Source organism: Rosa rugosa, chromosome 5 (assembly GCF_958449725.1).
Source record: "Rosa rugosa chromosome 5, drRosRugo1.1, whole genome shotgun sequence".
In the NCBI taxonomy this organism is placed as follows: Eukaryota; Viridiplantae; Streptophyta; class Magnoliopsida; order Rosales; family Rosaceae; genus Rosa; species Rosa rugosa.
The window spans coordinates 42,002,023-42,029,591 of NC_084824.1; the positions used below are offsets into that span (position 1 = coordinate 42,002,023).

Sequence of the window (27,569 nt, forward strand, 5' to 3'; positions counted from 1 at the left end):
TTGCTGTGGCGGTCCTTCCGGCCGGTGGTCCTTAGAATGTGGCCTTGAGCCTCCACGATTTCGCTAGCGGTGAAGGAAGAAGCAGTCCTTATCCCCAAACCCAATCGAGAAGCAGCGGAGGACGACGTTGTTGTGCGGTGGTGGAGGTTGTTGTGGTCAAGTCATTGGCGACGGCGGCGGGGATGAACTCGGAGTGAGCGGTGAAGCCTCAATGCACAATTTCAATTTGCTATAGGATTTGAAGTTGGGGGAACCAAAAACATCTGTGGTGCATGAAGGTGGATTGAGACGCAGCGGCGGTGTTTGATCGGCGATCGGCGGTGGGAATCGGACGAGCAAGATGATTTGAATCTTGATGATTCAAATCAGGGGAAGAAGAAACCAGAAAAGAAGAAGAAGAAAGAAAGAAAGAAAGAAAGAAGAATAAAGAAAAAAAGAAAAGAAAAGAAAGAAAGAATTTGAGGGTAAATCGGTCCTTTTGTCTTCATTAAGTGACTCACGTGCATCGCACGTGCAAAATTGGGAAAAATTCACCAACGGTGTCTGGACACTTAGGGACTTTCAGAATGATACCTGAACTTACAAAGTTATCAATGTGATACCTGGACTCATTTTTTCGTATCAATGTGATACCTACGGCCAATTTCCGTCACGGAGCCGTTACGGAAATTGGTCATAGGTACGACGTTGATACGAAAAAATGAGTCCAGGTATCACATTGATAACTTTGTAAGTTCAGGTATCATTCTGAAAGTCCCCTAAGTGTCCAGACACCGTTGGTGAATTTTTCCCATATATTTTTATTGGGGATTGGGGCGGGGATGGGGGTGGAGAATGACCCCGGAGATGGGGATGATATTGTGATCCCCATCCCCAACCCAGCCCATTGCCATTCCTACACCTGAACAAAGAGTTTTTAAGAAGCATTTGATTAAAAGAAAAAATTTATTCTTGAAAAAAGAAAAAATTTGACAACTTATTTTCTTAATTCCACAATTTATCAAAATATGCATCTATTGTCTTTTGCTTTTTCTGTCCCCCTAAATCGAGCTCAATCTCATCCTTCATCTTTTAGAATGCATACAACATAGTTGGTATATGTTTTTCACATTGTAGCAAAAAGTGTTTTAAGGTCACTGTTGCTTGAAATACCTCTTTTGGAGAAACAACTGGTATAACACAACTGTCACCAGGATCATGATCATCAACATTAGGTGTATCAATTATCTCCTCATCACTAGCTTTTCCATTAGTGCATCATTTTCACTTGATAATTCAAAAGAAGAAGTTCCACGTCCATCGGCCTTTAGACTAGAAATGATTTTAGATAATTCTTGGATTCCTTCTTCTTTACCACCTTGTATTTGAGAAGCCATGCCTTTAATTGAGCGGATCTTGCAATACCAAAAATAATTTACTATGATTGTTGTCTTGATCGACATCAATAGTCCAAGACACATTAATTAATAAAGTTGATAGCATTCAAAATGTTTTTTTTTTTTTTTTTTTGGAATTTGTTGCTCCTGTCTCATAGCCTTCCAAAATGCTAGCATAAAACTTACGTCAATAATAAGCTTTAAATGCTCGATTAATTAATAATCTCGCTAAGTTAATAAATTTTCTTTGATCCAAATTTTATTAATTTATCAAAATTTTATTTTATAATATATAATAGAACTTTCCACGTTCTTGACGACTTATTGTTTAGTTAAAGAATAAATCCTAACACATAAAACACTAATTTGAATCTGCTCTTCTCTCACGTCGAGCTCTGCATCTCCAAAACAGAATGGAGATTTTGGCATGGAATTGTCGCGGATTGAACAACCCCGCGTCGGTTCATGCACTGCAATTGCTTATTCAACAGAGGCAACCATCAATTATCTTCTTGTCAGAGACGAAGATAGCTGACTGGGAGTATATGCGGGATTTGAGATTGCGCATTGGGTATTTGAATTGTGAGGCCGTGTTTAGTGTCGGTCCGTCTGGTGGAGTGGCTATGTTCTGGTCTGATGGCGTGGATATCAAGTTTCGCTCTAAATCCTTGAACCATATTGATGTGGAAGTAAAAGAATCCGATGGTTCTGGGATTGTTTGGCGCCTTACGGGTTTGTATGGACACCCGGCGACGGTAGACCGTCATCGCACTTGGGCGTTGCTCCATTCGCTTAGTGCAGAATGCTCTCTTCCCTGGGTGGTGGTGGGTGATATGAATGAACTGTTGCACGCCTATGAGAAGGAGGGTGGTGTAGTGTGCAGGGAAAGCCAAATGCAGCCATTTAGAGATATTCTATCTTTCTGCGACCTTTTTGATCTGGGCTTCCAGGGTTCTCCTTTTACTTGGAGAGGGCCGGGGATGCGCAACCGCCTTGATAGGGCTGTAGCCACGGCGACCTGGACTGATGTGTTCACTGCAGCTAGGGTTGTTCATTTGGCCCCCATTCATGGTGATCATACTCCTATTCTTTTGGGAGTCTACCGTTGTAGCATTACTGTTCAGGAACATCGTCGACACAGGTTTCGGTTCGAAAGTTTTTGGACATTGCATGATGAATGTCAGGATGTCGTGAGACAGGGATGGGACACCAATGTACTTGGTTTCCCATGAACCAAGTAACGAAAAAGATTGTGCAGACCAGATTTTCTTTAAGTCAATGGCAAAGGAATTTTTTTGGGGCACGACGTAGGGAGATTGGACTTATACGTGACCGGCTGCAGGTTTTGTTTAATCTGCCTATGTCTTCTGAAAATCAAGAGGAGTGTGTTGTGCTTAATTCCAAGCTCGATGGTTTATTGGCGGATGAGAATGCTTATTGGAAGCAACGATCCAAAGTGACTTGGTTATCTGAGGGGGACAGGACCACGAAATTTTTCCATAGGAAAGCATCTAATCGGAGGGCTAAAAACCGGCTTCTTGGTTTGTTTGACCACAATGGAGTTTGGCAGGACTCAATGAACGGGATGGAGGCTGTTGTGCTGCAGTACTTTTCTAATATGTTTAAGGCAAATGATTTAAACATTAATCATATGCAAGCAGTGGTAGCAACTGTGCAACCAAGGGTGACTCCTGAGATGAATGCAGATTTGTGTGCTCCTTATTCCGGGGACGAGATACGAGCTGCTTTGTTTCAGATGTACCCAACTAAGGCTCCTGGGCCTGATGAGATGCCTCCTTTATTTTTTCAGAAATATTGGGATGTTGTGGGAGGAGATGTGATGTCGGCAGTCCAAAATTTCCTTCAGACAGGGTAATTCTCTGGTGAGATCAATTTTACACATATTTGTTTAATACCCAAGGTGAAAGATCCAGTTTCAGTTGCTGATTTGCGTCCTATTGCTCTATGCAATGTTGTCTATAAAATTTGCTCCAAAGTTATTGCTAACAGGCTCAAGAAAATATTGCCCAAAATTATATCTCCATTTCAGAGTGCCTTCATTCCTGGGAGATTAATTACGGATAATACTCTTGTGGCAAACGAGGTGTCACACTTTATTCATAACTGTTACTCAAGTTCAGAGGGTGTTTTCTCGCTGAAGCTTGATATGAGTAAAGCCTATGATCGTATGGAATGAAGTTTTTTGGAGGCCGTGCTTCTTAGGATGGGGTTTGATGAGTCCTGGATTGGTCTGATAATGCAATGTGTTACTACAGTGAGATATGCATTCCTGATTAATGGGCAACCAAGAGGTTATCTGACACCTACTAGGGGGCTCAGGCAAGGGGATCCCCTTTCTCCCTATTTATTTCTATTGTGTGCAGAAGTTTTTTCTGCTTTATTGGATCGTAAAGTGGTGAATGGTGACCTGCAAGGGATTAAGATTTGTGAGGGTGCCCCTGCTATTCATCATCTTTTATTTGCAGATGACAGTCTTCTTTTTGGAAAGGCTACTTTGAGCGAGTGTCAACATATTCAATCTGTTCTGCATGATTATGAATTGGCTTCAGGTCAACAAGTTAATTTCACCAAGAGTAGCATTGTTTTCAGTAAAAGGGTTCCTGAAGCTGATAAGCTTGCTTTGTCAGATTTTCTGGGGGTAACTGTTGAAGCTAAGCACGAGAAGTATTTAGGGCTTCCCACTTATTTGGGAAGAAATCGGACTGAATCTTTTTCATACATAAAAGAGCGTTTGAGTAAGAAGTTGGCTGGGTGGCAAGGGAAGTTGCTTAGTGGAGCAGGAAAGGATTTACTAATTAGGGTGGTGGCTCAGGCCTTACCATCCTACGCTATGAGTTGCTTCTTGCTCCCTAAGGAGTTTTGCGATGATCTACATCAAATGTGTGCCCGTTTTTGGTGGGGGAGTAAACCCAATGAACGGAAAATTCATTGGATGTCATAGGATCGCCTCTGCCGACCTAAAGAAGAAGGAGGAATGGGTTTTCGGGACCTACATGCACACAATTTAGCCTTACTTGCTAAGCAGGGGTGGAGATTATTGCGTCAGCCTGATTCACTTGTAAGTCGCCTTTTCAAAGCTAGATACTTTCCTCAGTCTACTTTCTTGACTGCCCCTGCACCATGTCATGCTTCTGCTTGCTGGAGGGGTATATTTGCCGCTAGATCAGTTTTGCTTGGAGGGATTAGATGGCAGGTTGGTGATGGTACATCTATCAGAATTTGGGATGATCCTTGGATTCCACGACCTGTTTTTTTCCTCCCTGTAACGTATGGTGATTCTCCACTTGTGATGGTGAGTGATTTAATTGTTGATGGCTGTTGGAATAAGGAGTTAATTCACGCTAGCTTTGATGCTGAGGAGGCTAGCCTAATTTGTTCAATTTCTCTTAGTTCTAATGTTGTCCCTGATAGATATATATGACACTTTGATAAGAAGGGCAGATTTTCTACTAAAAGTGCTTATAAGGTGGCTTTTGGCTCTCTACATCAAGCTACTTCGGGTAGCTCTCCTTCTGATATTATTCCCAGTTTTTGGAAGCATCTATGGGATGCCAAAATTCCAGGTAAAGTCAAGATACATATTTGGAGAACTTGTGCTTCTATTCTTCCCACTGCATCACAGCTTAGAAGCCGCAAGGTTCCTGTGGGTGAAGGTTGTTTATTTTGTGACGCAGAAGAGGAGACGGTTTCTCATGTAAGTAGAGAGTGCAATTTTGTTCGTGAGGTGATTTCTCTAGCTCCACATTTGTCACCTGTCCTGGCTACCCCTTCAAGTTCATTGCTTGAATGGTTAGTACTTTGTCATTCTTTGGTTTCAGAGAGTTCATTTTCATTGTTGTTCATGTTGCTATGGGGGGTGTGGAAGGAACGTAATCAACGGTTATGGTCTGGTAAATTCCTTCACACGCATCAAGTTTACTTTCAAGTTGTTACTTCTTACCACTCCTTTAAGGCTGCATTTAGGGGTACCAGGCCTACGGTTGGGCGTCCTTGGAGCCCTCCTTCGGCTGGCTGGCTGAAAGTAAATATTGATGGTGCTTTTGATCAGGCAACACATACAGGAGGACTGGGTGTGGTGATTCGAGATGATACTGGTACTGTGGTAGTTGGAGCCTGTGAGCCATGTGCTGATGTTTGGTCTCCATTGGTGGTTGAGGCATTAGCTAGTAGGTTGGCTTGCAGTGTGGTGACGGATAATCATCTAGCTCCGGTAATTTTTGAGTCTGATTGCCTTCAACTAGTTCAAGCTATTCGAGCTGAGGGTGATGATACTTCTGACTTGGGAAGGATTGTTGATGATATTTCTGCTTCTCTTCCTTATCTAGCAGGTTCTTTCTTTTCTCATATCTATAGGGAATCGAATATGTTAGCTCATAAGTTAGCTAAACATGCCTTAGTTTCAGGGCTGCAAGTCTCAATAAAATTTGTCGTCCTTCTCTTCAAAAAAAAAAAAAAAAACTATAACTTGGAATAAATATGGAAAAGTAAACGTGATAATTATTAAGTGAAAAATACTCTAAGGTGAAGCAATTAATGAACAAAATTGTAATGTCACACTCAATCTATGGGATTCATTAACGAGGCATATGTAGTTATATTATACTATGTATGATTGAGTAGACAATTTGATGGCATTTTTCATTAATGCTTATGGTGTAGCTGCAAAAGTGTTACAATGGAAGCGGAACCAATATGCTTTTAACGTTTGAGTGCATATTTGATCGAAAAAAAAATAAAAGAAAATTGATACCAAAAAACAAAGCAACACAACTACAATTAGAAACTCTTAAAGTTAGGTCCCTTATTTGATCAAAGAAGGTCCTTATAATAAAGAGTTGAAGTTGGTTCCATGGCTTGATAACGAAGGATAGAACATGTGAAAGGATTGGAAAAAGTGATTCATGAATATTAGCATATGTAAATTTGATCCTTTCCAATTTAAAATATATATAAATTTTTTAAGAAGAATAGTCGAACATGATCAATAAATATGTTATCCTCTAATCCCTTATCATTTTTATAAACATCTACAAGAGGTTGAAGCTCTCCTAGGCACTGGCGGATTCATATAAAGGCCAGCTTAAGCGCTTACCTAGACTGGATTTTTGAGTTTTCACAGGTTTGGTATAGGCAAGGTATGCGAAAATGGCAAAAATAGGGCAAAATCAGGTGAATTGGGGAAGAAAATGGCAGAAATAGGGCAAAGCAGGGCAAACTCTTCACAATTGCCTCCAAAATCTTCACAATTGCCTCCAAAATCTATAGCTTCCCTCTAATTTTCCTCCCTTCCCCTTTTCCTTCAACCTGCCATTGTCTTGCCTTACCTGAAAAATTTTTCTGGATCCGCCACTGCTCCTAGGTAGATCAACTTGTCTATTTCACATACGGTAGTATAGTCATGTGGTGTTATTTTTTAATCTTTGCACCATAATACTTTCACGATATACTTTTTCCTTATTAATATATTGTCATATATGTGAAATCGGAAATAGAAAAACAAGCATTTTCAGAATGCAAAATTCTTTTTTCAGGGCTGAAGTAAAGTCTACTCCACTTGGTATTGACCAAAGAAAGAAAGAAAAACCTAGGTTGGATAATTGTAGACGGACCCATGACCCATGTTCGACCCGGATCCGCCCAACCTCAGACTGGGTGAACCCATTTCAGTACCAACTACCAAGCCAATTTCCAAAACCCTCAAGAAACCTTTCCTCCACGTCTCTCTCTGCAACATCCACTTCGCTTCTGGCTTCTCAAAGTCAAAACCCTAATCTGTTTCTACATGGAAGACTATACTCTCGTGGTGAGGAAGCCCTGCTTTGGCCTCCCTACTGCTTGCCCTTCATGCTTGCCCCTCTACTTCTACCTCAAATTCGCTAACCTCCCCTTTCAATTGGACTATAATCTCACCTACCCTGATTCTGGTACCAACCCTAATTCCATCTCTCTCAAATTTTACTTCTTTTATTGGGAAAAGGACTGTTCTTTAAGTTTTGTGCATTGTGTTTTTTCTTGAATGCCAAGTTCTTGATTTTTCTCACCGCTACTAATCTAGGGTTTTTCATTCAACTTACTTAAATATGTGATGCCAACTCTGCATATATATATGTATCATGGTTTCTTGATGTTATACATTGCGGTATTTTTCGGGTTTGATTCAGTATAGCTAGGTTTCTGTATTCAGGAATATGCAATTTCATTGGCACTGGAAACTATACTGTGTTTGTGAATTTATGGAATAATGAGTCTTTGTTCAGTTAATGCCAATGGAATCTTCAAATGTTAGTTTGCGGATGGGTGTGAGTGTGAGAGAGCAAGAGAATCAGTGTATTGATTGCGGTCTTTTGTGTTAGATAAAATTCCGTATGTTGAATCTGGTGAGTACGTGGCCTATAATAATGAGAAGGGTGGCGTGATTGAGAGACTGAAAGAAGATGGCATTGTTGATCTGGACACTGAATTCCAATCAGTCCCGGAATGGATATCTATGAAGGCCATGGTTAGCTCCTGGCTTGCTGATGCAATCAAGTATGAGCTCTGGGTGGGAACTGATGGTACTTCTGCCCAAACTATATATTGTTCTGATCTTCCTTGGCCAATAGGAAAAGTTTTGTTCTTGAAGCAAGTGTACAATGTCAAGCGGCAACTTGGGATTACTAAGGACAATGCTGAAGAAATAGAAGAACAGGTCCATTGTTTCCACTGATCTTAGTACTTTCTCTGTCTTTGTCTTTTCTACCTCGCCCCTGGTCTTCACTCTCTACCTCTCTCTCTCTCTCTCTCTCTCTCTATGTTTTCTATTTTATGAAAATCATATAATGTTGTTGGTCTGAAAATTAAAAAATTAATGGACAGATATACAAGAGAGCCAGCATTGCGTTTGAAGCTCTGTCTAGTAGATTGGGGGATCAAATGTTTTTATTTGAAAACAGGTGATTTGCTCAATATCTTGTATACTTAGATTGTTGTTCCCTTTTAGAATGAAGCCCGCGGACAACTCTTCATTTCATTTTGTATCAACGTACTTTAAAAGTGAAGTGGTGACTAATACTAACCTGCTGATTGTATTTCTACCTGCAATTTTCTTTTTTGAGTAGGCCGTCAAGTTTGGATGCTGTCTTTTTGAGCCAGGCACTTATCACTCTTCAAGCATTACCGGTAAGTCAAATTTTATGTTAGCACCATTCATGTTTAATTGGATCAGTTACTTTCTCTGAATCCATGGAAATTGAGTTGCCAGCTAGAATTTTAGATTTCATTGTAGCATCAGTAAGGTGCATAACTGAGAGAGTATTGATTGCTTGATTTCTGTATCAAGAAAAGAGTTTGCGAGAAAATTTACTGAATGGGAGATTTATTTGAGTCATGCCTGGTAGAACTGCAAAAAACGGTGACTATATTATAAATTATGATCTGTACAGTTGTCTATATGATTTTATCAATAATTTTAAGCTTTTAACTGTTGTGCAACTTTATTCCATGGTCTGAACTATAAGCTTTATAATGATATTTTTAAATAAATCCCTAGTGATTGATTTGTATGAAAAATCAAATATCAATACAAGATGAAAATGACACTCGATGTCCTTTACTTGAAACAAAATTTGACACCATAACTGACAGTTTTGTGAATTGAGTATATCTTCTGTACCAAAATAGAGAGGTAAAACAAATAAGAATGATACTGCTACTGACTTAAACTCAGATGTCATTGCTATGTGCACAAAATTTGACCCAATCTGTGATTAAATTTAAGTCGACGAAGTCTTGGAAGCAATTTTTTGGAGGCAGATGACTCTCCTGACAATTCATTTATAGCTTTATTCATCTATCAACTGAGATAATGCATGCTGTCCCGCTTTTTCCTTAGGATTTAATAGCTGCTAGGTTTTCAAGACCTGCTTTGATCTTTCCCATACCATGTTTTAACGTGAGACTTATTTATGCAATGTTATTGTGGTGACAATTCCTGATTCTGTACTCATGGTTTTTCATGTTATCATGAATTAATGAGGAATCTTGGATTATAAAAAATGATTTCAAACCTCTTATAAATATATTTTGAATTTTTCCAAAGGAACTTGGTCCTGTGTGGTAAACTAAGTTGTATCTTTTGTTTTTGTTTTTTGTCCTATTTTTATGTTGCCCTTTTCAATTTACTTTTGGATTATTTTAACACTGCTTGCTATTTTATGCTTTTAGGAAACATCAATTCTCCGGAGCAAGCTCTTAGAACATGAGAACCTCGTTGGGTATGCCAGTAGGGTTAATATGGAGTTTGTTGATGCGAGTACTTCATCTTCAGTCCCAAACTCCCATGCAAATCCTTCATCATCAGCTCCGAGAAGAGGTCCTTCAAACTGGCGTAAGACACTTTCATATACTTAATGTTCAAGTCTTGTATATCTTTAAGTTATCTCGGATTAAATAATTTGATTTTATTGATCACCTTTGACACAGCAGGTCATTGCCCTCTATTTTTGTTTATATAGTGGGATTTGAGAGTAGAGTTGGTCTGACCACAAGCAGTTCACCATCTTATTTTTCTTTAAAAACGTAGGATGTTACTTTTGAGTGCATAAAAGCTATTAATATGAGCAGGACGCCTTAGGCCTTTCTTGAACTGAAAGCTGTAGTTTGTATTTTTGTAGTTTTTATCATGTGAGATACCTGCTTTCCTGCACATTAATGAAAGACATAATAGGGACACAAAATCTTTCTAAAAGATACATAGCTAATGACAGGCAAGTCATCGATTATTAGAACTTAGCATGCGTTTTCTGAATTTGAACCCTTAAATATTGATGGGATTAAAATTATATAATTATTGGAATGCTAGATTATCTTAGATCAGGGCCACCTTGGTCGTAACTTATTTTGCATTTTCTGTTATGCTTATTTTATTGATCAGGTTCTAAGCCCAAGACCAAACCCAAAAGGGAAAAAACAAAGGAGGAGAAAGATTTTAAGAGAAGGGCCAAATATTTTTTGGTAGCACAGCTGGTTTCGGTTGTACTTTTTGTCACTCTCATGGGTCAAGTTGATGGGGTTGAGGTTGAGCTTGATGATGATGATGAAGGCTTTGATTACAATGAATAGAAAGAGTTAATCATTTTGTCTGATTTGTAATCTCTACACCAGCATTTTTGCCCCAGTAGCATGAGTTGTGATGAGGATGAGTTTTCCTGTAATCCTGTTCTTTCATTTTTGTAGTATGACAAGGTTAGAAATTTTGGAAAATAAACACCAGTACGTTCTATGATTTATTGGAACATCAAGTTAGAAACCTAGAATCGAGGGTTGGAAGATATACTTTTCACTCGTCATATTATAACATTTTAACTTTTGAAGCAGTGCTTATACTCGTGTAAATTTTATTCAATGTGAATTGGATAAAGGTTAAACCATGATGAATTTCATGATTTCATCCCTCTGGCTATTAGGCTTTGCTTTGCTGAAAAAGATCATTGAATAGGGTTGAACCATGATGCAATTCTATTTCATATTGTTTAATTTTTGAACCTACTGTGAAGTTTATTCAATTTGAAGTACAAAGTGTAAATGATGTAATTCATACATATGGCTATTCTGTGTGAGCACTTGCTTGGTATGGTCTTTCAGATCTCTTAGCAAGGATGCATCGTGGTAAACTGGAATTCTGGAGCTCCTCGTGTTTGAGCTCATCTTAGGGTTTTGATGCTTGGTTTTCTTTTTATGTGCTAAAATGAATTGCATATAGGGATTTGGAGTTCATTGGTGGCTATCGATTATAGATTCGAGTATTTAACCCTTCGTTATGTAAGATTACATTCTTAACAACCAGCGTATTCTGTTTCTACCTGCTTGGGAAATAAACATAAGGATTAGGGTGGCAACAACTCTACTCTAATAATTTATAAATAGCTTAACTCGTAATTACATTTGACACCCACTCCTAAACTACCCCATAAAAATCTAGAGTCACATTCAAGCTCTAGTCTTGGCATCGTCCCATTGATTCACAAGATCAGCATACCCCTCAGCAGAAGCAATAGAAAACTCTGTCAGTGAGCTCATAGTAACTGACATTCCAGCACAAAGTACCCTTATGGCAACTTCAGCCATTTTATCTGCAGTCATTACTTGTTCAACTTGACCAACTTCCACCAGTTCCATATTCCCACTGAATTCCTCAGTTGACTCGAACCTCTTTGAACCTATCCGAGCTCTACGTAAATCCTCTTTAACCTGCTGTGCATAGAGAGATCCCATACCAGCTGCGAAAAAATCTAGTCCATCTAGCACTGGGGTCTCACGTATGGCATCTAGAAACCTTGACCATTGGATGCATATTCCAAATATTGGAGGAGCACCGTTAGAGCGACGAGGAGAGAATGGCAACTTTGATGTATCTGGATCAGCCCTCATGCAACGGAGAAGCCATCCTGTTAATGCGCGTACGTAGGATCGCTGAGAAGTGATCCATGACTCAAAATAGGCTCTCCAATTCCTCAGTTCGGTCTCAAGATTGGCTGCAGAACGTGCTAGCCGGTTTGGATCAGTGACTGAACTGGAAGAAGAAAGCCTTTTAGCTTCCAGTTTTGAAGGTGTGCCTGCTAGTAAAAGCTTGGCTTCATCGAGGCTTCGTTTCTGTGTCTGATGACACTCTGCCATTACTTTCCACATCCTTGCCAACCTGAAGGTAAGTACATTTAGTACAGAGTGATTAGATTTGCGTTGCACATTGTGTGTTATATGTGTTGTTAATGAGTGCTAAAGCCAAGTGATATTGTGTTAATGTGTTGTACCCTTGCACCAATTCTGAAAGTTGAGGCTGCAGTTCTTCATCCCTTAAGGATTCAATTCTCTTTGAAATAGCTTCAACTGAGTGTATCGAAACCTTCATCTGCGTATGCAGATCTCTAATGGATACCCTTGTTTTTTCTAGAGCAGATTGGTCATCGCCTTTTACATCTTGGTTCCGGAGTTGCTTTAATTTCTTGTCATATGTCATCCGAACCTTTTCTCCAGACTGCGAAGTAGGTGACACACTGATCAAGCTCTTATAATTTTTGGTTCAAGCATAAGCACAGTGATGATATTATCATCATCAACTATGGCTAATTGCATACTCCTTACTTAAAAAGTAAATCAGTTTCTGTTAGAAGTATACCTTGACTTCCTCATAGAGTTTCTTCTCCCAAGCATACAATCTGTCCAATGTTGATTGGTGACTACCTGAAAACATGCAGGGCTCCTCTGAGAAGTCACTGCTGCTTTCATAACCTTCATCTTTGGAGCAGGAAGAAGTCACTAAAAATCTGGATGAGGCTGAGCGAGACGAGGATGCTGAGCGAAATAAAGCTACTGGGTTCAGCATTTTCATGGCTGCTACAGCAAATTAGTTCTATTAATAACCTCAAACTTTGACATAAAGGAAATATGTCAGTTTGATGAAACATGAAATCCAGCGAAATAAAGGAAATATGAGATCCAAAATGAAGAGTTGGTTTGATGAAACATTGACATTCCTTAACCACATATTGCCATACTGAAATCCAAATTAGTTCTAGTGAATATGACATAACAGATCAGTTTGCTTTATATCCCTGTATTATCTGGAATAAACGAAAGCTAAACTGGATGTTTCGGTCTTCTACAGCCACAGTCAAATTCAAGTCATGTCCACTTAGGTTATCTCCATAACTATTGAGTACAGACTTCCACATTTAAGATAGTAAGATGAAAAAAAATGCTCAAATGTAAAGGGAATTAATTTACAGTAGATGTCATAGCCAAGTAAGCAAACCTGAGAGTTCATTGGAGGTTGATGAGTACTGCTCTCTGTTGGCCTCTAACAACGCCGAGACCTGATTGGCTGCATTGCAAACGATCACAAACTGATCTTCTAAATCCTTGATAACTTCTGCCATACTCGTTGGCCTTCGGTTTACATAAACAGTAAATCCTGGTGTTTCTTCCTTGGCCTCTCGATCAACAACTGCCGTTCCTTGATTACTAGTTTCAACTTGTCTTGCAGTCTGAGCTCGCACCTCTATAGTAACATGATCATGGGAGGGTATTTCTGCTTCATGCTCAGTTTCGTTTCCGCTGACCGTCTCCTCATCCTCATCCTCCTCATCATCAACGTCTTCAACAATAACTTCTTCTCTGTTGTAGTTTAGATCCATTTTATCCCTTTCTTGTCTTACATTTGCCTCATCATAGCAATCCTCTTGCTCAGTTTCAATTTCTTCCAAGTCAGGGATCCCTTCTTCTTCTCTGACCTGCCTTAGTCCTCTATTCTCATCATCCATGACTGTCTGATCAATACTAGATGGAGTGGGATAACCATAGTAATCTAATGATGAAAATGGGTTCCAGAAAAAATCCCATTGAGAGTTTTGAGGTGAAGGTGGAGGGATATTGGGCCTGTTGTTAGGGGAATAGGAGAAGAATGAAGAAGAATTCATTGGAGAAGATTGCATTGCAAAGAAACCATCCATTCCAAACTGGTGTACTGGAGAGTAAGTTTCTACTCTGACCGTCTCTGGTGATTGAGGGGGTCTCTCTTCCACTGACACTGCCGGATTTCCTCCTGATCTTAGGCAATGTACCTTCACAGATGAATGGGGTTCGGATTGGGTTTGTGCAGGTGAGAAGGATTTTGATGAAATCCTCCTGATCTTAGGTGTACTGTCACAGATAAAACCAGGACTTCCACTGACTGTCTCCGATGATTGAGGTGGTCTCTCTTCCACTGACACTGCCGGATTTCCTCCTGATCTTAGGTAATGTACCTTCACAGATGAATGGGGTTCGGATTGGGTTTGTGCAGGTGAGAAGGATTTTGATGAAATCCTCCTGATCTTAGGTGTACTGTCACAGATAAAACCAGGACTTCCACTGACTGTCTCCGATGATTGAGGTGGTCTCTCTTCCACTGACACTGCCGGATTTCCTCCTGATCTTAGGTAATGTATCTTCACAGATGAATGGGGTTCGGATTGGGTTTGTGCAGGTGAGAAGGATTTTGATGAAATCCTCCTGATCTTAGGTGTACTGTCACAGATAAAACCAGGACTTGTTTTCTTTATTGGAGTGAATGGTGGGGTTATGAAGGACTCTAATGAGAACACATGAGGCTCATCCACTTCAATATAGTCACGAAGAGCAGCCGAAACTCTTTTCAGGGACTGGATATAGGCCAAGTGTCCAGATGCAAATCGTGCTCTTTGTTCGAGAGCCTGTTTAATAAATCTCTTTCGATCTTTACAAAGTTGAACTGCTTCTTCATCATCTAGCTTAGATGTAGAACATCCCATCTCTAGCTTTCTCTTAACTTGTCCTCTCGGCCTATGAATTTTTCAGACTCGGATCAAAACCAAAATCACAAGGGTAGTCTTCTGTATTTCTTGCCAGATACATAAGGATATTCTGAGCCTGATTAGCAGAGGAGTTCAACAGCCTCACTCCAACATGAACAATGTTTGCATGTGCAAACAAAAGAAACAAAGAAGAGGAAAGAATCTGCAGAGAAATCAAAATTTCAGTACCAACATACACATAATTAAAATATCCTATAGGACTAAAAACACTTGGAAAAGATCTGGGTACTTTTCTTTATATTTAAGTCACAAAGAAGGTTTAAGAACATCACAAACTTGAACAATTAGGAGAACTTAGAATCTTTCAAGCCTTTTCTATCAGTCCAAACACCTAAAACATAACTATTAAATCCTGATTATGCAATAAGCCAATAACTGCCTACTAAAGTACTAGCGCAAGAGCCTCCTATACACACAACTTTTTGCTAGGAAACTACTAGTACAAGAAACTCACAGAAAAAGGAGAGATCAATCTTTCATAACTGTTGTTTCAATAGATAATGAAATTCTTCGAGTTTTTTCCAACTTGAAAGAAAACGATTTAGCCTTGTGGAACAACATATACGGTTAGGGTTTCAAAACTAACAAATTCAATATGAAATAGTGATTCAAAGCAGGTAATAAAGGAAAATGAAAAGGGAGGATTCAAAGAAAAATTGAAAAAGCAATGTAAACATAGGTAGTCAAGTTGAAGTTTGATCTCCTCAGTTGCAACTTTTCAAGGTTACAACAGAAGGGTTTTGAAAAAGAAGATAAAGGTGTAAAGCAGAGGAACAAAAAGAGACTAGAGAGATCAAATTACCAATAGCCCATAGTGAAATCTGAAACAGAGAAGAATAGAAGATGGAAGACAAACAAATCAATTTAGTGAAATAAGTATATGTTGAATACTTCCATGAAATCTTATGGTTCATATGAAATTAACACAAGAAGCTGGGAGGTATATATTATGAAAAATTAAAATTCAACACATGAAGCCTTTATCATGCAATTATGAAAAATAGAGATTTCAAACTAAAAATCAAAACAGCCAATAGAAAGGAAAAGGCTTTAAAATTGAAACTAACAGAAACATGAGAAGCCAATCACTCTTTTTTTCAGCTTGTAGTGAATATGAACACAGAACATCTCAAAACAAAAAACCCATTTCACATGTAAAACAGTATCTATTTCTGAAACTACTGAACTAAAACAGGGGTGAGTAGAAAGAAAGAGCTTCCATATTCAAGAAACTCAGATTAAAAAAAGAAAAAGAAAAAAGAACCCAGCTTTGGTAAGACTGTTCTACCAAATGAACTACACAACACAGAAACAAAACACTCCAAATGAATCAGTAAAATGGATAACATAGAAGAAACATACCTGGGTATTGCAGAGAAGAAGAAGAAGCTTTGATCACAGAGAGAGAGAGAGAGAGAGAGAGAGAGAGAGAGACGTTGAGAAAAAGTAACGGTCAAAACCCAAGAGGGAGGAGGAGGAGGAGGAGAAAACATAAAAAAACAACAAAAAAAAATAAAGTTTTCGAGGACTCAAAAAAAGAAAAAGGGGGAACAGACCTATGTGCTCTCAGAATATGACAGGATTTAAGTGACGACTTTGCCCTCGGTTTTGCACTAATATGTGTAAATGCCACTGTGGCTTTATTATCCGTTTGAGGTTCTGACAGACTTGGCCTCACAGGCTCACAGTTGCATTAAATGATTGGGGTGATGTTGAAAACTCCCCAGGAATTTAATTTTTTGACATGCGGTTAAAATGTCGTTGAAATTTGAAATCAAGTTGTTGTATATGAAGGAAAAATCCAAAAACAGGGGAAATGGGAAGTTTGTAATTCTGTAGGTGCCATTATTGTGCTAATGTGTGTGTTGTTGGTGACTTTGTACTTTTGTTTTCGGTGCTCGTGATGTGTTTGTTCTTTGTGCACATGATTAAGCTATTAGTGTTGCTTTAGAACATATTAGAACCTATGATTATGTGTAAAATTAAAGGAAAATGATTAGTTTATGAAAATGAAAATGGGCTTTTCATAAATCATCATCATCTCTTATTAAAGTTTTGATAGATATACTTTAAGAAGCTTTTAACAGTGGTTGTTGTATTCTGTCATGATTATAGATATGTCACTGTCTTTGTCATTAAAATCCACAATAACCTATTCGTTTTTGCTATGACTAAATTTTTTGGCATGTTTAACGTTATATCATTTGAAGGTTATACTTTACAAGAATGTCTTCAAATGTTTGTTCATTGTTATTGTGACCGTATTATCTATTGACGCAAATGACCTGTTTATGTTCACATATTTACTAGTTCTCATTTGATCGTGTCGTGCAGAATGCTGACATTGTAGCATATCATTTGATTGAGTTGATCATATTTTGAGCTTGGCTCCCCTTATCTTCTTCATTTGATTTTCGTTCAGATCGTCATAGTAGAGTTTAGCCGTAATATTTCCTCTGATTGTTTTGTTCTCATAGAATAGTTTAATAATAATGTGATCGAATTTGCACTCCATAAAGATTGTAGAAATCTTATACACGAAATGGGATGAGATACTCTCATATACACTTTCCATGGTGTCCTTACTCAATCGGTTGTGGTCCAAAAAAAGAAAAAAGCAAATTTAGCATGGACACTTGGCGGCTTAATCCCAAACGGTGGTGTACTTGCATTTCAGAAAGGTAAGGAGAATTTGGTAATTATGAGTGGAGAAACTAGGGACGAAAATAATATAATATGAATTTTGTAAAGCAAAAGATAATCGGCTATAAAGAAAAAAAAGGGAAACTGGTCCCACCAAGGCCTCCGCGGGATGCCCTTGGTAACGTCCTTTTACGTAAACGCCCTTTTCTTAAGGCGATAATATCAGAAACGCAATTGTGTATAGTTCAAAATTCAAAAATTAATTAACGTTTCTAGAAAGAAAAGAGGCGTTACATTTTGTTCTGCCGATTTGAAATCAAACCGACCAAGTCTGGGTTTTGTGGAGAGAGAAAGAGAAAGAGAAAGAGAAAGAGAAAGAGAGAGAGAAGGGAGACAGAGAGAGACCCATTTCAGAGATGAATTTAGGTTGGCATGGCTTCACGCCTTCACTTCACCGCAAGGTAAATTTTCTCAATTCTCTTTTTGTGGATTGCAGAGTCCATATTGACTTTAATTATTATTGCCGATCTGTGCATGCAGATACAAATTGCCATATATTTATTAAACTATATATATGGCGATATCTTGGATCCCCTGATTGAGAAAACTACTAATTTTTATGATGAGGAGATCCAAAACAGTCATGCAGAGAAGATGGAGAGATTACAGTCCTATAAACTACGTACCCCAAAATATGGCGTCTGCGCGCAGCTCCTTCGATGAAGAGGAAGCTAAGAACTTTCAGGTTGTTACTTCTATCACTTACTGGTACTGGTACCTGACTCTCGCTCTTGTCCATCTTTATGTGACAAATTAACCATTTCACTTAGGTGCCCCTTTCTTCAACTTCTTGACAAGTTCACGCTCATGGATAGCCTGAAATTTAGTGACAAGTTTGTCTCTAGGAGCCCAATTCTCTTTGATTATAGGAGCATCTGATAAAGTCTTTTGCCATTGGGATAACAATGGGAACTCATCTTCTGCTATCAGCTTCATGCTAGCTACCTCTTCAAACACGTTCTCATGTTGTGCAAGCCATCTGAGAGCGATATCTGCAAATCCAATTTGCTTTCCCGCAAAGAATTTCTTTCCCTTTAGCTCTTCTTGCAAGTACTTCAAGTTCTCCCTTGCTTTCACAATAGCTTCCTCTTGCTCTTTCCCTTCACTGCATAATGCGTCCACAATAGGTGGAAAAATCTTCATGCACAACCACAGACATATTTACATAGTGAACTGAATTGAATTCTTTACCAAACTTTATTGTGTATATCGATCTTGAAACTCCATATGAAACTAGTGTTCAAGAAGTTAGTAGCTGATTATACGATGAAATAGTAGTGGTACGTTGAGCTAGATTACCTGGTCATCACCAAATTTGGCCCAAAATCGTGCAGCGGCTTTATCGTGAAGATCTTCAGGCAGCAAAGGATTTTGTTTCCATGTTTCCTCAATGTATTCAAGGATCACCAAAGATTCAGCAATTGAGTTTCCATTGTGCACAAGCACTGGAACCTTCTTATGAATGAGGTTGTATTGAAGAAGTAAAGGGCTTTTGTTTGAGAGATCTTCAAATATGGTATCATATGGGACATCTTTGAGCTTCAGTGCCCAAACTATCCTCAAAGCAAAAGAGCTTGACCATGTCTTAAAGAGCTTGACTTCCGCCATTTTTGTTGGTTTGAGATGTGATGGCTTAGGCCTTATATGCAGAACTACAATTGCCGCAATTATTGTAGCCTTCTCTGTTGGGATATCTGACTTTGGCCCTGAGGCATATTTTTCTTGCTCAGGAAAGAAGTGATCTGAGTACAAGACCATCAACTGTCTCATATATTTATGTAAACAAGAAGCAGTTGTAGCTTTTCAATTTACGTAGTTTATTAGTGTGTACTAATTATAATTTTAGAGGAAGGCAAATAAACCACAATGATTTGGTATATGGGAAAAAGATAGGGTGAAAGTGTGATGAGAAAAGGGAAAAAAATGCAAACAGTACCTGACCTTTGACCCATTAGTAACTTTAGTACCTGACCTTTGGCCCATTAGTAACTTTAGTACCTGAAAAAAAAAAAAAATCACTTTGGTACCTCAAGTTCGAACCATGACCCAACATTAGTACCTGGACCATTAACTCCGTTACGGAGACTGCCAGCTGTTATATTTTAAAGGGTATTTTCGTCTCTTTGTATCTTAATTAATTATTTTTTTCTTTAAGCATTTTTTCCTCTCTCTCTCTCTCTCTCTCTCTCTCTCTCTCTCTCTCTCTCTCTCTCTCTCTCTCTTCTTCCCTCTCTCCAGATCAACCTACAGATTCGAGGACTATAATCCTTCCTTCAAGCTTCTAGGACTATAATCCAGCTATTGCTTGGCCTTCTCACACGAATAGACCCACTGATGCCTTAGAACATAAACAGTCGGTGGACTGATTAGAGGAAGCTTCGATTCCATCAAAATCAACCCAAAAATACTCAAACCACAGGGCCGGCCCTGAGGGTTGCCGCCTGAGGCGGCCGTCTCAGGCCACCGATTCCGGGGGGCCTCGAAGGATTCAGTTCTGTATATATGGCATATATCGTATATATATCGTTTTTGCTTTCACATATGCATATTACAATGTAACTCAAGCAGAAGCACAGTTTGTCAGCACATTAGCCAACTAGTGTTCGACTCCCAGCGGCCTCTTTTACTTCTTTTTTCCTTTTTAATCAGTTAAATCAATTTTACTTCTATATTATATATATGGGAGGCCACATTGTAATTCTTCGCCTCAGGCCTTTGGAATCTCAAGACCGGCCCTGTCAAACCAAGATGCAATATTTGCATAAAAAAGCTTCAAACATTCATACACAACAATCGAATCCAGAAAGCATGAATAAGAAAAAAAAAAAAAAAGATATGAGGACGCAACTGCTTAGTCTTCCCTCCAATTAATCACGAAAGCCTCCACCTCCTAACATCTCCATACTATCGTCTTCTTCATCATCGTCCCTGCTGTCGTTTTCGCCGTCCAATTTCTACGAATCGGGCCGGTTTCGCCGAAAAAGCTCGATACCCAGGTCAGAAAATGCGGCGAAAAGCAACCCAAAACCCAAAGGTACTCACCTCTAAATTGGGGAGGAGGATGGTTGCTGGTGTTTCAGAGCAACTGGGTTCTGGTGAAATTGGTGAGTTAGGGGAAGAGGAAGAAGTTCATGAAATTGATGTGGAGATCAAAATGACGAGGCAGAGCATCGTTTGAAATTGATTTTGAGGGAACGGCAGGGAATTAGGGTTGGGGAAAGGTTGGGGCTTTGGATGTAAAGATTTGGGCTTTGGAGGTTGAAGAAGAGAGCGAAGATTGTGGAGTTTTGGATTGGGAAAAAACTCTCTCATCTGATCCACTGTCTCTCTCTCTCTCTCTCATCTGATCGGGATTTTCCATTTCTATTTGGAAGATCGGGATTTTCCGTGTGATGATTATAGGCTAGAGTCTCTTGTTCCAAAAATCTGGAAATTCTTCTTCACATTGACACTAGCTCTGTTTTATTTGGCTGAACGAGGACGAAGAGAAAGAAGAAGAGATTGAGTGAACGGGGACGAATCTGCAAGTTGATCTGGAGAGAGGGAATTAAGAAGAAGATAAGAAAGAAGAGAGAGAGAGAGAGGAAAAAATGCTTAAAGAAAAAAAAAATTAATTAAGATACAAAGAGACAAAAATACCCTTTAAAATATGACAGCTGGCAGTCTCCGTAACGGAGTTAAGCGGAGTTAACGATCCAGGTACTAATGTTGGGTCGTGGTTCGAACTTGAGGTACCAAAGTGATATATATAATTTTTTTTTTTCAGGTACTAAAGTTACTAATGGGCCAAAAGTCAGGTACTGTTTGCATTTTTTTCCCATGAGAAAATGAAAGGAGTATGGTATGAAATAATGTTTGGATTATCACGTAAGGTATGACGTAACTGGAAAGACTTTGTTTTTGTTCTCCATGGAAATTTGGAGATGTGAAGGCGGCTGTGTAGAGGTAAACATTGTTCCTATAATTTGCTGTTGATATTGTTTTTTGCAATCATAAAGTGTACTCTTTATTAATAGCTAGTGCAATTACCCTCAAGCCTTCATTAATGAAACTGTTGAATACAATGGGGGAGATATATATATATAAAGCCTAAACCCTGAATTACTATTAGTAACAAGAGAACATTTGGAATAATAATATGAGCCTCCACTAATCTTATGTATTCAAACATGCACCGACTAGCAAGGGTTGACATACCAGACATCTGGCAACTTCATTTGCTTTACAACGATGACATACCAGAAAGATAAAGCTCATACAAAGTCATAAAACAATTAAACCCGCTTTCCCACTATGTTGTCGACCAGAACTAACTCCGGCGACACTTCATTTCATCCTGCAATTAAGAGGTTGCGTCCGTTTGATAATGACTCGCTTTTTCTTTAGAACAGATAATGCACTTTGAATGAACACACATATAGTCAGCCTGACTCTCCCTACAATAACTTTGAAGGGACTTATCGGGATTAATTTTTTGACATGCAGTTAAAATGTTGTTGAGATTTGGAATCAAGCTGTTGTTGTACATGATGGGAAAATCCAAAAACAGGGGAAATGGGAAATTTGTAATATCGTATGTGCCAATGTGCCATCTATTCATTATTGTGCGTATAGTTGGTGACTTTGTACTTTTGTTTTGGTGCTAGTGATGAGTTCGTACTTTGTACACATGATTAAGCTTTAGTGTTACTTTACAACATATCAAAACCTATAATCATGTATAAAATTAAGGTAAAATCATTAGAGAATGAAAATGGAGGTGATATTGGCATTTCATCAATCATCCTCATCGATCTCTTATTAATTAACAAGCTTAACAGTGATTGCTTTATTTTGTCAAGATTATAAATATGTCACTTTCTTTGTCATTAAAGTCCACACTTACCTATATTTTTTTTTCTATGACTAAAGTTTTTAAAATGTCCAACATTCTACCGTTTGAAGGTTATACTTTACGAGTACGCCTTCAAGCGTTCGTTCATTGTTATTGTGACTATATTAGTTATTGATGCAAATGACCTATTTATGTTCACATATTTACTAGTTCTCATTCCATCGAGTCTTGCAGAATGCCAACATTGTAGTTTGACTGAGTTGGTCATATTTTGAACTTGGCTCCCCTTATCTTCTTCATCTGCTTTTCGTTTAGATCAACATGATAAGTTTTTTTTTAAATATTTTCTCTAATTGTTTTGTTCTCATAGAAAAAATAATAATAATGTAGACATGCATAAACTTTAGACAAAGAAAGAACAATACAAAAGATGAGCTCATTGTGATTTTCTGAGCTCGAAAAATAAAACCCTAAATACCGAAAGCTCTCAATACTTCATCATTCAAAGCATAAATTAGGAAACCTAATTATGTATCTCTTGAAGAAGAGTACAATACACAAAATAAGAAGGTGAAATTGAGATACTTATGAAAAATTGAAAAGTAATAGTATCATTGTTGAAGGAATATCGATTTAGTGTGCCTTATCAAACTAGGAGTAGCAATAGGAGAAAAGGTTCTAGATTTCCCAATCCTACACGGATTGGTATTCCTTGTAACATTAGAACTAGTAATTTGTAATCTCTATATATAGGGCTCCTATTCTCAATAATATGATTACAATTCTCTCATCAATTCTCTCTCGAATCTCTTTTACTAAAACACGTTATCAGCACGAGCCCTAACCACAAAACAGAAAACCAAAAACCAAAACCCGAAAATCTTCTTTCACCACTGCAGCCCCTAGCCCGAGCTAGCCGAGTCCTTCGCTGCAGCCTGCCTTCGCGCGCCCAGCGCTATGCGCCCCTACGCTCCTTCGCTGTAGCCTGCACGCCCGTGCGCTTGCAGCGCCGTATCGCTGCCCCTGCAGCCTCACAGCAGCCCCTGCTGCCTTGCGCACTGCCCCTGCAGTCTTGCCGCAAGTCTACTGCCCCTGCAGCTCCGCTTCAGCCATCTGCCACGACCAGGATTGCAAACCGTTTGCAATCCTAACTTAGGATTGAACTGCTACTGCAATCCTAACTCCGGATTGAAGCAGTTTTCGGCCTGCATCCCTGCAACCATCGGTAGTAACTCAAACCTACTACCGCCATCACCACCGAACAATTAAGCCACGACCAGGATTGTAAATAACCTGCAATCCTAGATTAGGATTGAAGAAGCATCTGCAATCCCAACTAAGTATCAAGCTTCCGAAAGTTCAAAAATTCAAGAATCAAGTGTTCAAGCTCCAAACAAACAAGTAAGTATTTATAATTAAAGTTCCCGTTTTTCGTACTTTAATACTCCTTCTTTTCTTCGGGGACTTGAAAACCTCCCTTCTTCTACATCCCACCTTTCTTATAACGTGGGTTCGATCATTGAAAAGCGGAATCGTGGGGATTCATGCAATTAACGAACTAAAGCGTTCGTAAGACTTCGGACTAAGAGCGTCTGTAAGCATCGATTTAACGAACTAAGAGCGTTCGTAAGCTACGGACTAAGAGCGTTCGTGAGCATCTATTTTGACCATTCAAACATCATTGTTTCGGTCTAATCCAAATTTCTTGGAAATCTATTTCTTGGTAGCATTAAGGCTCGGAAATCTTAATACTAGTTTTCGTGGAAGCATTGACTCCGAAACTAATCCGTTCTTGTTTCTCCTTTTTGGATATCAAACTTGAACGAGCTCGATTTTACTCCATTAGATTCTACGGGCACGGGATATTTATTTGCCTACAATCCAAGAGCCATGTTCTAAAGGAACCGCTCAAGACTCACAAACTGAGATAGAAAATTCCAGGGCATTTACCTTGATGAAGCGCCACATGAAGATGGCCCTCCAGTTTGAGTACATGAATGAGGATAACGCTAACAACCTTTGGGTTGCGCCTAGTGAACGTTTTAGTAACATTCACAACTTTCCGAACATGGAAGCACGATGGAATAATATCTGCTTCACTAAAACTTTGAAAGAGTTATGAAATATTGTTCGGAGGCTCTCTGCATCATATTATTTATGCATGATTGTGGAAAACACAAAAGAACAAATTGATTGAGAAAACCCTAACATGACCATAGGAGTCATGACGTTGAGGGTATAGGGTTGGACACCATGGCGCCACTTTTTGGCCATGATTGCACTATTCCAACGCCATTGGTCCTAGGGACCATATGTATTGTGTCAATACATCTCAATCAAGAGAGCATCCTCTTCATGGTATTTTATGGAGTACCTGATCAATGGTAATCAAGATATCGAGCTATAAAAGACTTTAAATCTGGCGATGAAGATAGAATGCCGCAGATTTTTATTCAGAATAGTCTTTTAATTTCCAAGAATTATGTAATGGCAATTATGCCTTAATCAATAAAATGACTTATTGGATTATCTCTTTTCCTCTAGGCGTACTCAATTAAGTATGATGTCTAGGAAAGTAATTGAGATTAGTGGTACTTAAGAGAGTTTTGCTCCACTGACATCTCTCTCTACTTCCCTGGTCATATTTAATTGGAATTACTGAACGAATTGAGTGACTACAATTTGTCTAATGTTTGATTTTACTTTGGATTAGATTATGGTCACGAAACTTTGATGTAATCATTGGATATTATTAATAAAGTATAGATTTATTTTGTCTCATGTCATGGACATATTTTTCGAACTTTATTACTTAAAAGATATAAGAGCCAATGGTTTTCATGCGGAAACGCATTGTGAGAATGGACAGGAGTTCCTTTGCATCACCTCTAATGACCACTATTCGAGTCATTGAATCCAACCATGTCATGAGAGATGATTTATGGGATTCCGACACATATAGGCTTTGGCACGACCGTTTGGGACACCCAGGTCGTGACATGATGATCCGTATATTAAAGACTTCACACGGACATCCCTTTTTCAGAACGAAAGGAAGTAAAACTCGAAATTTGGATCAAGGAGGAGCACCTGCGCCTCACGGCGCCTTCCCCCTTCAAGTCCGACCACCACAGGCCGGCGCCGCCATCCCCCTGCGGCCCAAGGGTGGCTTTGACGCCACCTCTGCTCCCCTGACTCCAATTTCTACTTCTAAAGTCAATTGTGACTTCGTGGCTCAACCAAAATCCTCATTGGTTATTTCTAAAGCCCATTATTCGTTCTGCAAAGCCTGCTCTTTAGCAAAATTAGGATCGAGACCATCCTATGCAAAGGACACTAAAGAAAATATACCATTCTTGCAAAGAATCCAAGGTGATATTTGTGGACCTGTTCAACCACCATGCGGACCATTTAGATATTTTATGGTGTTGGTTGATGCATCGACACGCTGGTCATATGTCATGCTATTGTCCACAAGGAATGCTGCATTTGCTAAACTCCTAGCACAAATAATTAAGTTCAGGGCTCACCACCCTGATCATCCTATTAAGTCTATAAGATTAGACAATGCTGGGGAGTTTACATAAATTTTTTTTGATGATTATTGCATGTCCATTGGGATAGACGTTGAACATCCAGTTCCTCATGTTCACACCCAAAATGGTCTCGCAGAAGCCGCCATTAAACGACTACAAATGGTCGCTAGGGCATTGGTAATGCGCACCAATCTCCCTATTTCTGCTTGGGGCTATGCAATATTGCATGCAGCTGTGCTTATTCGTCTGAGGCCCACTGCCACTCAACCCTTTTCTGCATCCCAGATGGTGACTGGGTATGAGCCTAATGTCTCACACTTACGCATATTTGGGTGTGCAGTTTATGTGCCTATTGCGCCGCCACAGTGCACAAAAATGGGTCCTCAACGACGATTAGGCATTTATGTTGGATATGATTCTCCAACAATTATCCGCTACATAGAACCCTTGACAGGCGATCTATTTACTGCTAGATTTGCGGATTGTCACTTCGATGAGACAGTCTTCCCGTCGTTAGGGGGAGATACGAACATCAATGTTCAACAGGAACGACAGGAATTGTCGTGGTCTGTCCCCACTCTGTCTCATCTTGATCCCCGAACCGCACAGTCCGAAATTGAAGTGCGGAGAATTCTCGATCTTCAGAACGTAGCAGAATCGATGCCTGATGCGTCTTCTGATATCGCTAAAGTGACGAGATCACACATACCTGCTGCAAACGTGCCTGCAAGGATTGATGTCCATAAAATTAGAGGACATGACGCCATCTCAAGGATATCTGAGCATGGCGCCAACGTCCCCACTCACAGTGATGGTGACGTTGTGGCTAGGGCCATGGCTCCTGCCAAGAAGCGCGAGAGGCCCATAGGTTCGATGGATTCTCGCCCAAGAAAGAAAGCGAGTTTGGCACAAAATAATCCATTAATCATCGATGTAAATAATTCATCTCATGAGAATATTCCGGATTATGGTTATGTCCAAGAGACATCATTGGGGGACGCTCCAATGTCAGAACCAACTCCAGAGAATAGAGAGATCTCCATAAATTACACTAGTGTACATGAGATGATGGATAGAAATTCTATGGCAATTGATGATGCGTTTGCATATCATGTTGCAAAAGGAATCATAGAATATGATGATATCGAACCTCGCTCTATTGAAGAATGTCAACGAAGAGCAGATTGGCCTAAATGGAAAGATGCGATCCAGGCTGAATTGGATTCACTAACAAAGAGACAGGTATTTGGGCCTATAACGCAGACACCCCCAGATGTAAAACCTGTTGGCCATAAATGGTCTTTGTTAGAAAGCGTAATGAGAAAAATGAGGTGGTTAGATATAAAGCCCGCCTCGTGGTGCAAGGTTTCTCACAACGCCCTGGAATCGACTACGAGGAGACATATTCTCCCGTAATGGACGTTATAACGTTCCGTTACCTTGTCAGTTTGGTAGTTTTTGAAAAACTTGACATGCAGCTTATGGATGTGGTTACAGCATATCTCTATGGGGATCTAGATTCAGAGATATATATGAAGGTTCCAGATGGACTTCAATTACCCAAATCAAGCGGTGCTAAACCACGGAGTGCGTTTTCAATAAGATTAAAACGCTCACTATATGGATTAAAACAATCCGGACGGATGTGGTATAACCGTCTAAGTGATTACTTGATTGGGAAGGGATATATTAACAATGAAATATGCCCATGCGTGTTCATTAAGAGAACAAG

The 27,569-nt window shown here is 39.3% G+C and overlaps 4 protein-coding genes across 6 annotated transcripts; 2 read left to right on the plus strand and 2 right to left on the minus strand.

Moving 5' to 3' along the window:
- The first annotated feature begins 1,789 nt into the window (after positions 1-1,789).
- On the plus strand, positions 1,790-2,608 carry LOC133711679 (uncharacterized). The gene has a single exon (XM_062137781.1). The coding sequence runs from the start codon at positions 1,790-1,792 to the stop codon at positions 2,606-2,608; it is 819 nt and encodes a 272-aa protein (XP_061993765.1).
- Positions 2,609-7,038: 4,430 nt separating this feature from the next.
- Positions 7,039-10,824, plus strand: LOC133709685 (mitochondrial outer membrane import complex protein METAXIN). The gene is made up of 6 exons (XM_062135502.1): positions 7,039-7,321; positions 7,751-8,085; positions 8,253-8,329; positions 8,495-8,555; positions 9,600-9,762; positions 10,309-10,824. Exons 1-6 carry the CDS (start codon positions 7,180-7,182, stop codon positions 10,494-10,496), a joined length of 966 nt encoding a protein of 321 aa, XP_061991486.1. The 5' UTR covers positions 7,039-7,179; the 3' UTR covers positions 10,497-10,824.
- Positions 10,825-11,139: 315 nt separating this feature from the next.
- Positions 11,140-16,270, minus strand: LOC133712058 (protein ROLLING AND ERECT LEAF 2-like). 3 transcript variants are annotated; one of them, XM_062138136.1, is made up of 5 exons: positions 16,127-16,270; positions 13,186-14,906; positions 12,550-12,764; positions 12,185-12,408; positions 11,140-12,072 (listed from the first exon to the last, which is right to left on the minus strand). In XM_062138136.1, exons 2-5 carry the CDS (start codon positions 14,699-14,701, stop codon positions 11,364-11,366), a joined length of 2,664 nt encoding a protein of 887 aa, XP_061994120.1. In that variant the 5' UTR covers positions 14,702-14,906; positions 16,127-16,270; the 3' UTR covers positions 11,140-11,363. The 3 variants fall into 3 exon arrangements, with proteins under 3 accessions (XP_061994120.1, XP_061994118.1, XP_061994119.1); XM_062138134.1 differs by having other exon boundaries at positions 12,550-12,767; XM_062138135.1 differs by lacking the exon at positions 16,127-16,270 and adding an exon at positions 15,219-15,611 and having other exon boundaries at positions 12,550-12,767.
- A 1,503-nt stretch (positions 16,271-17,773) lies between these two features.
- On the minus strand, positions 17,774-19,306 carry LOC133712501 (probable glutathione S-transferase). The gene has a single exon (XM_062138611.1). The coding sequence runs from the start codon at positions 18,608-18,610 to the stop codon at positions 18,230-18,232; it is 381 nt and encodes a 126-aa protein (XP_061994595.1). The 5' UTR covers positions 18,611-19,306; the 3' UTR covers positions 17,774-18,229.
- Between the last annotated feature and the right edge of the window lie 8,263 nt (positions 19,307-27,569).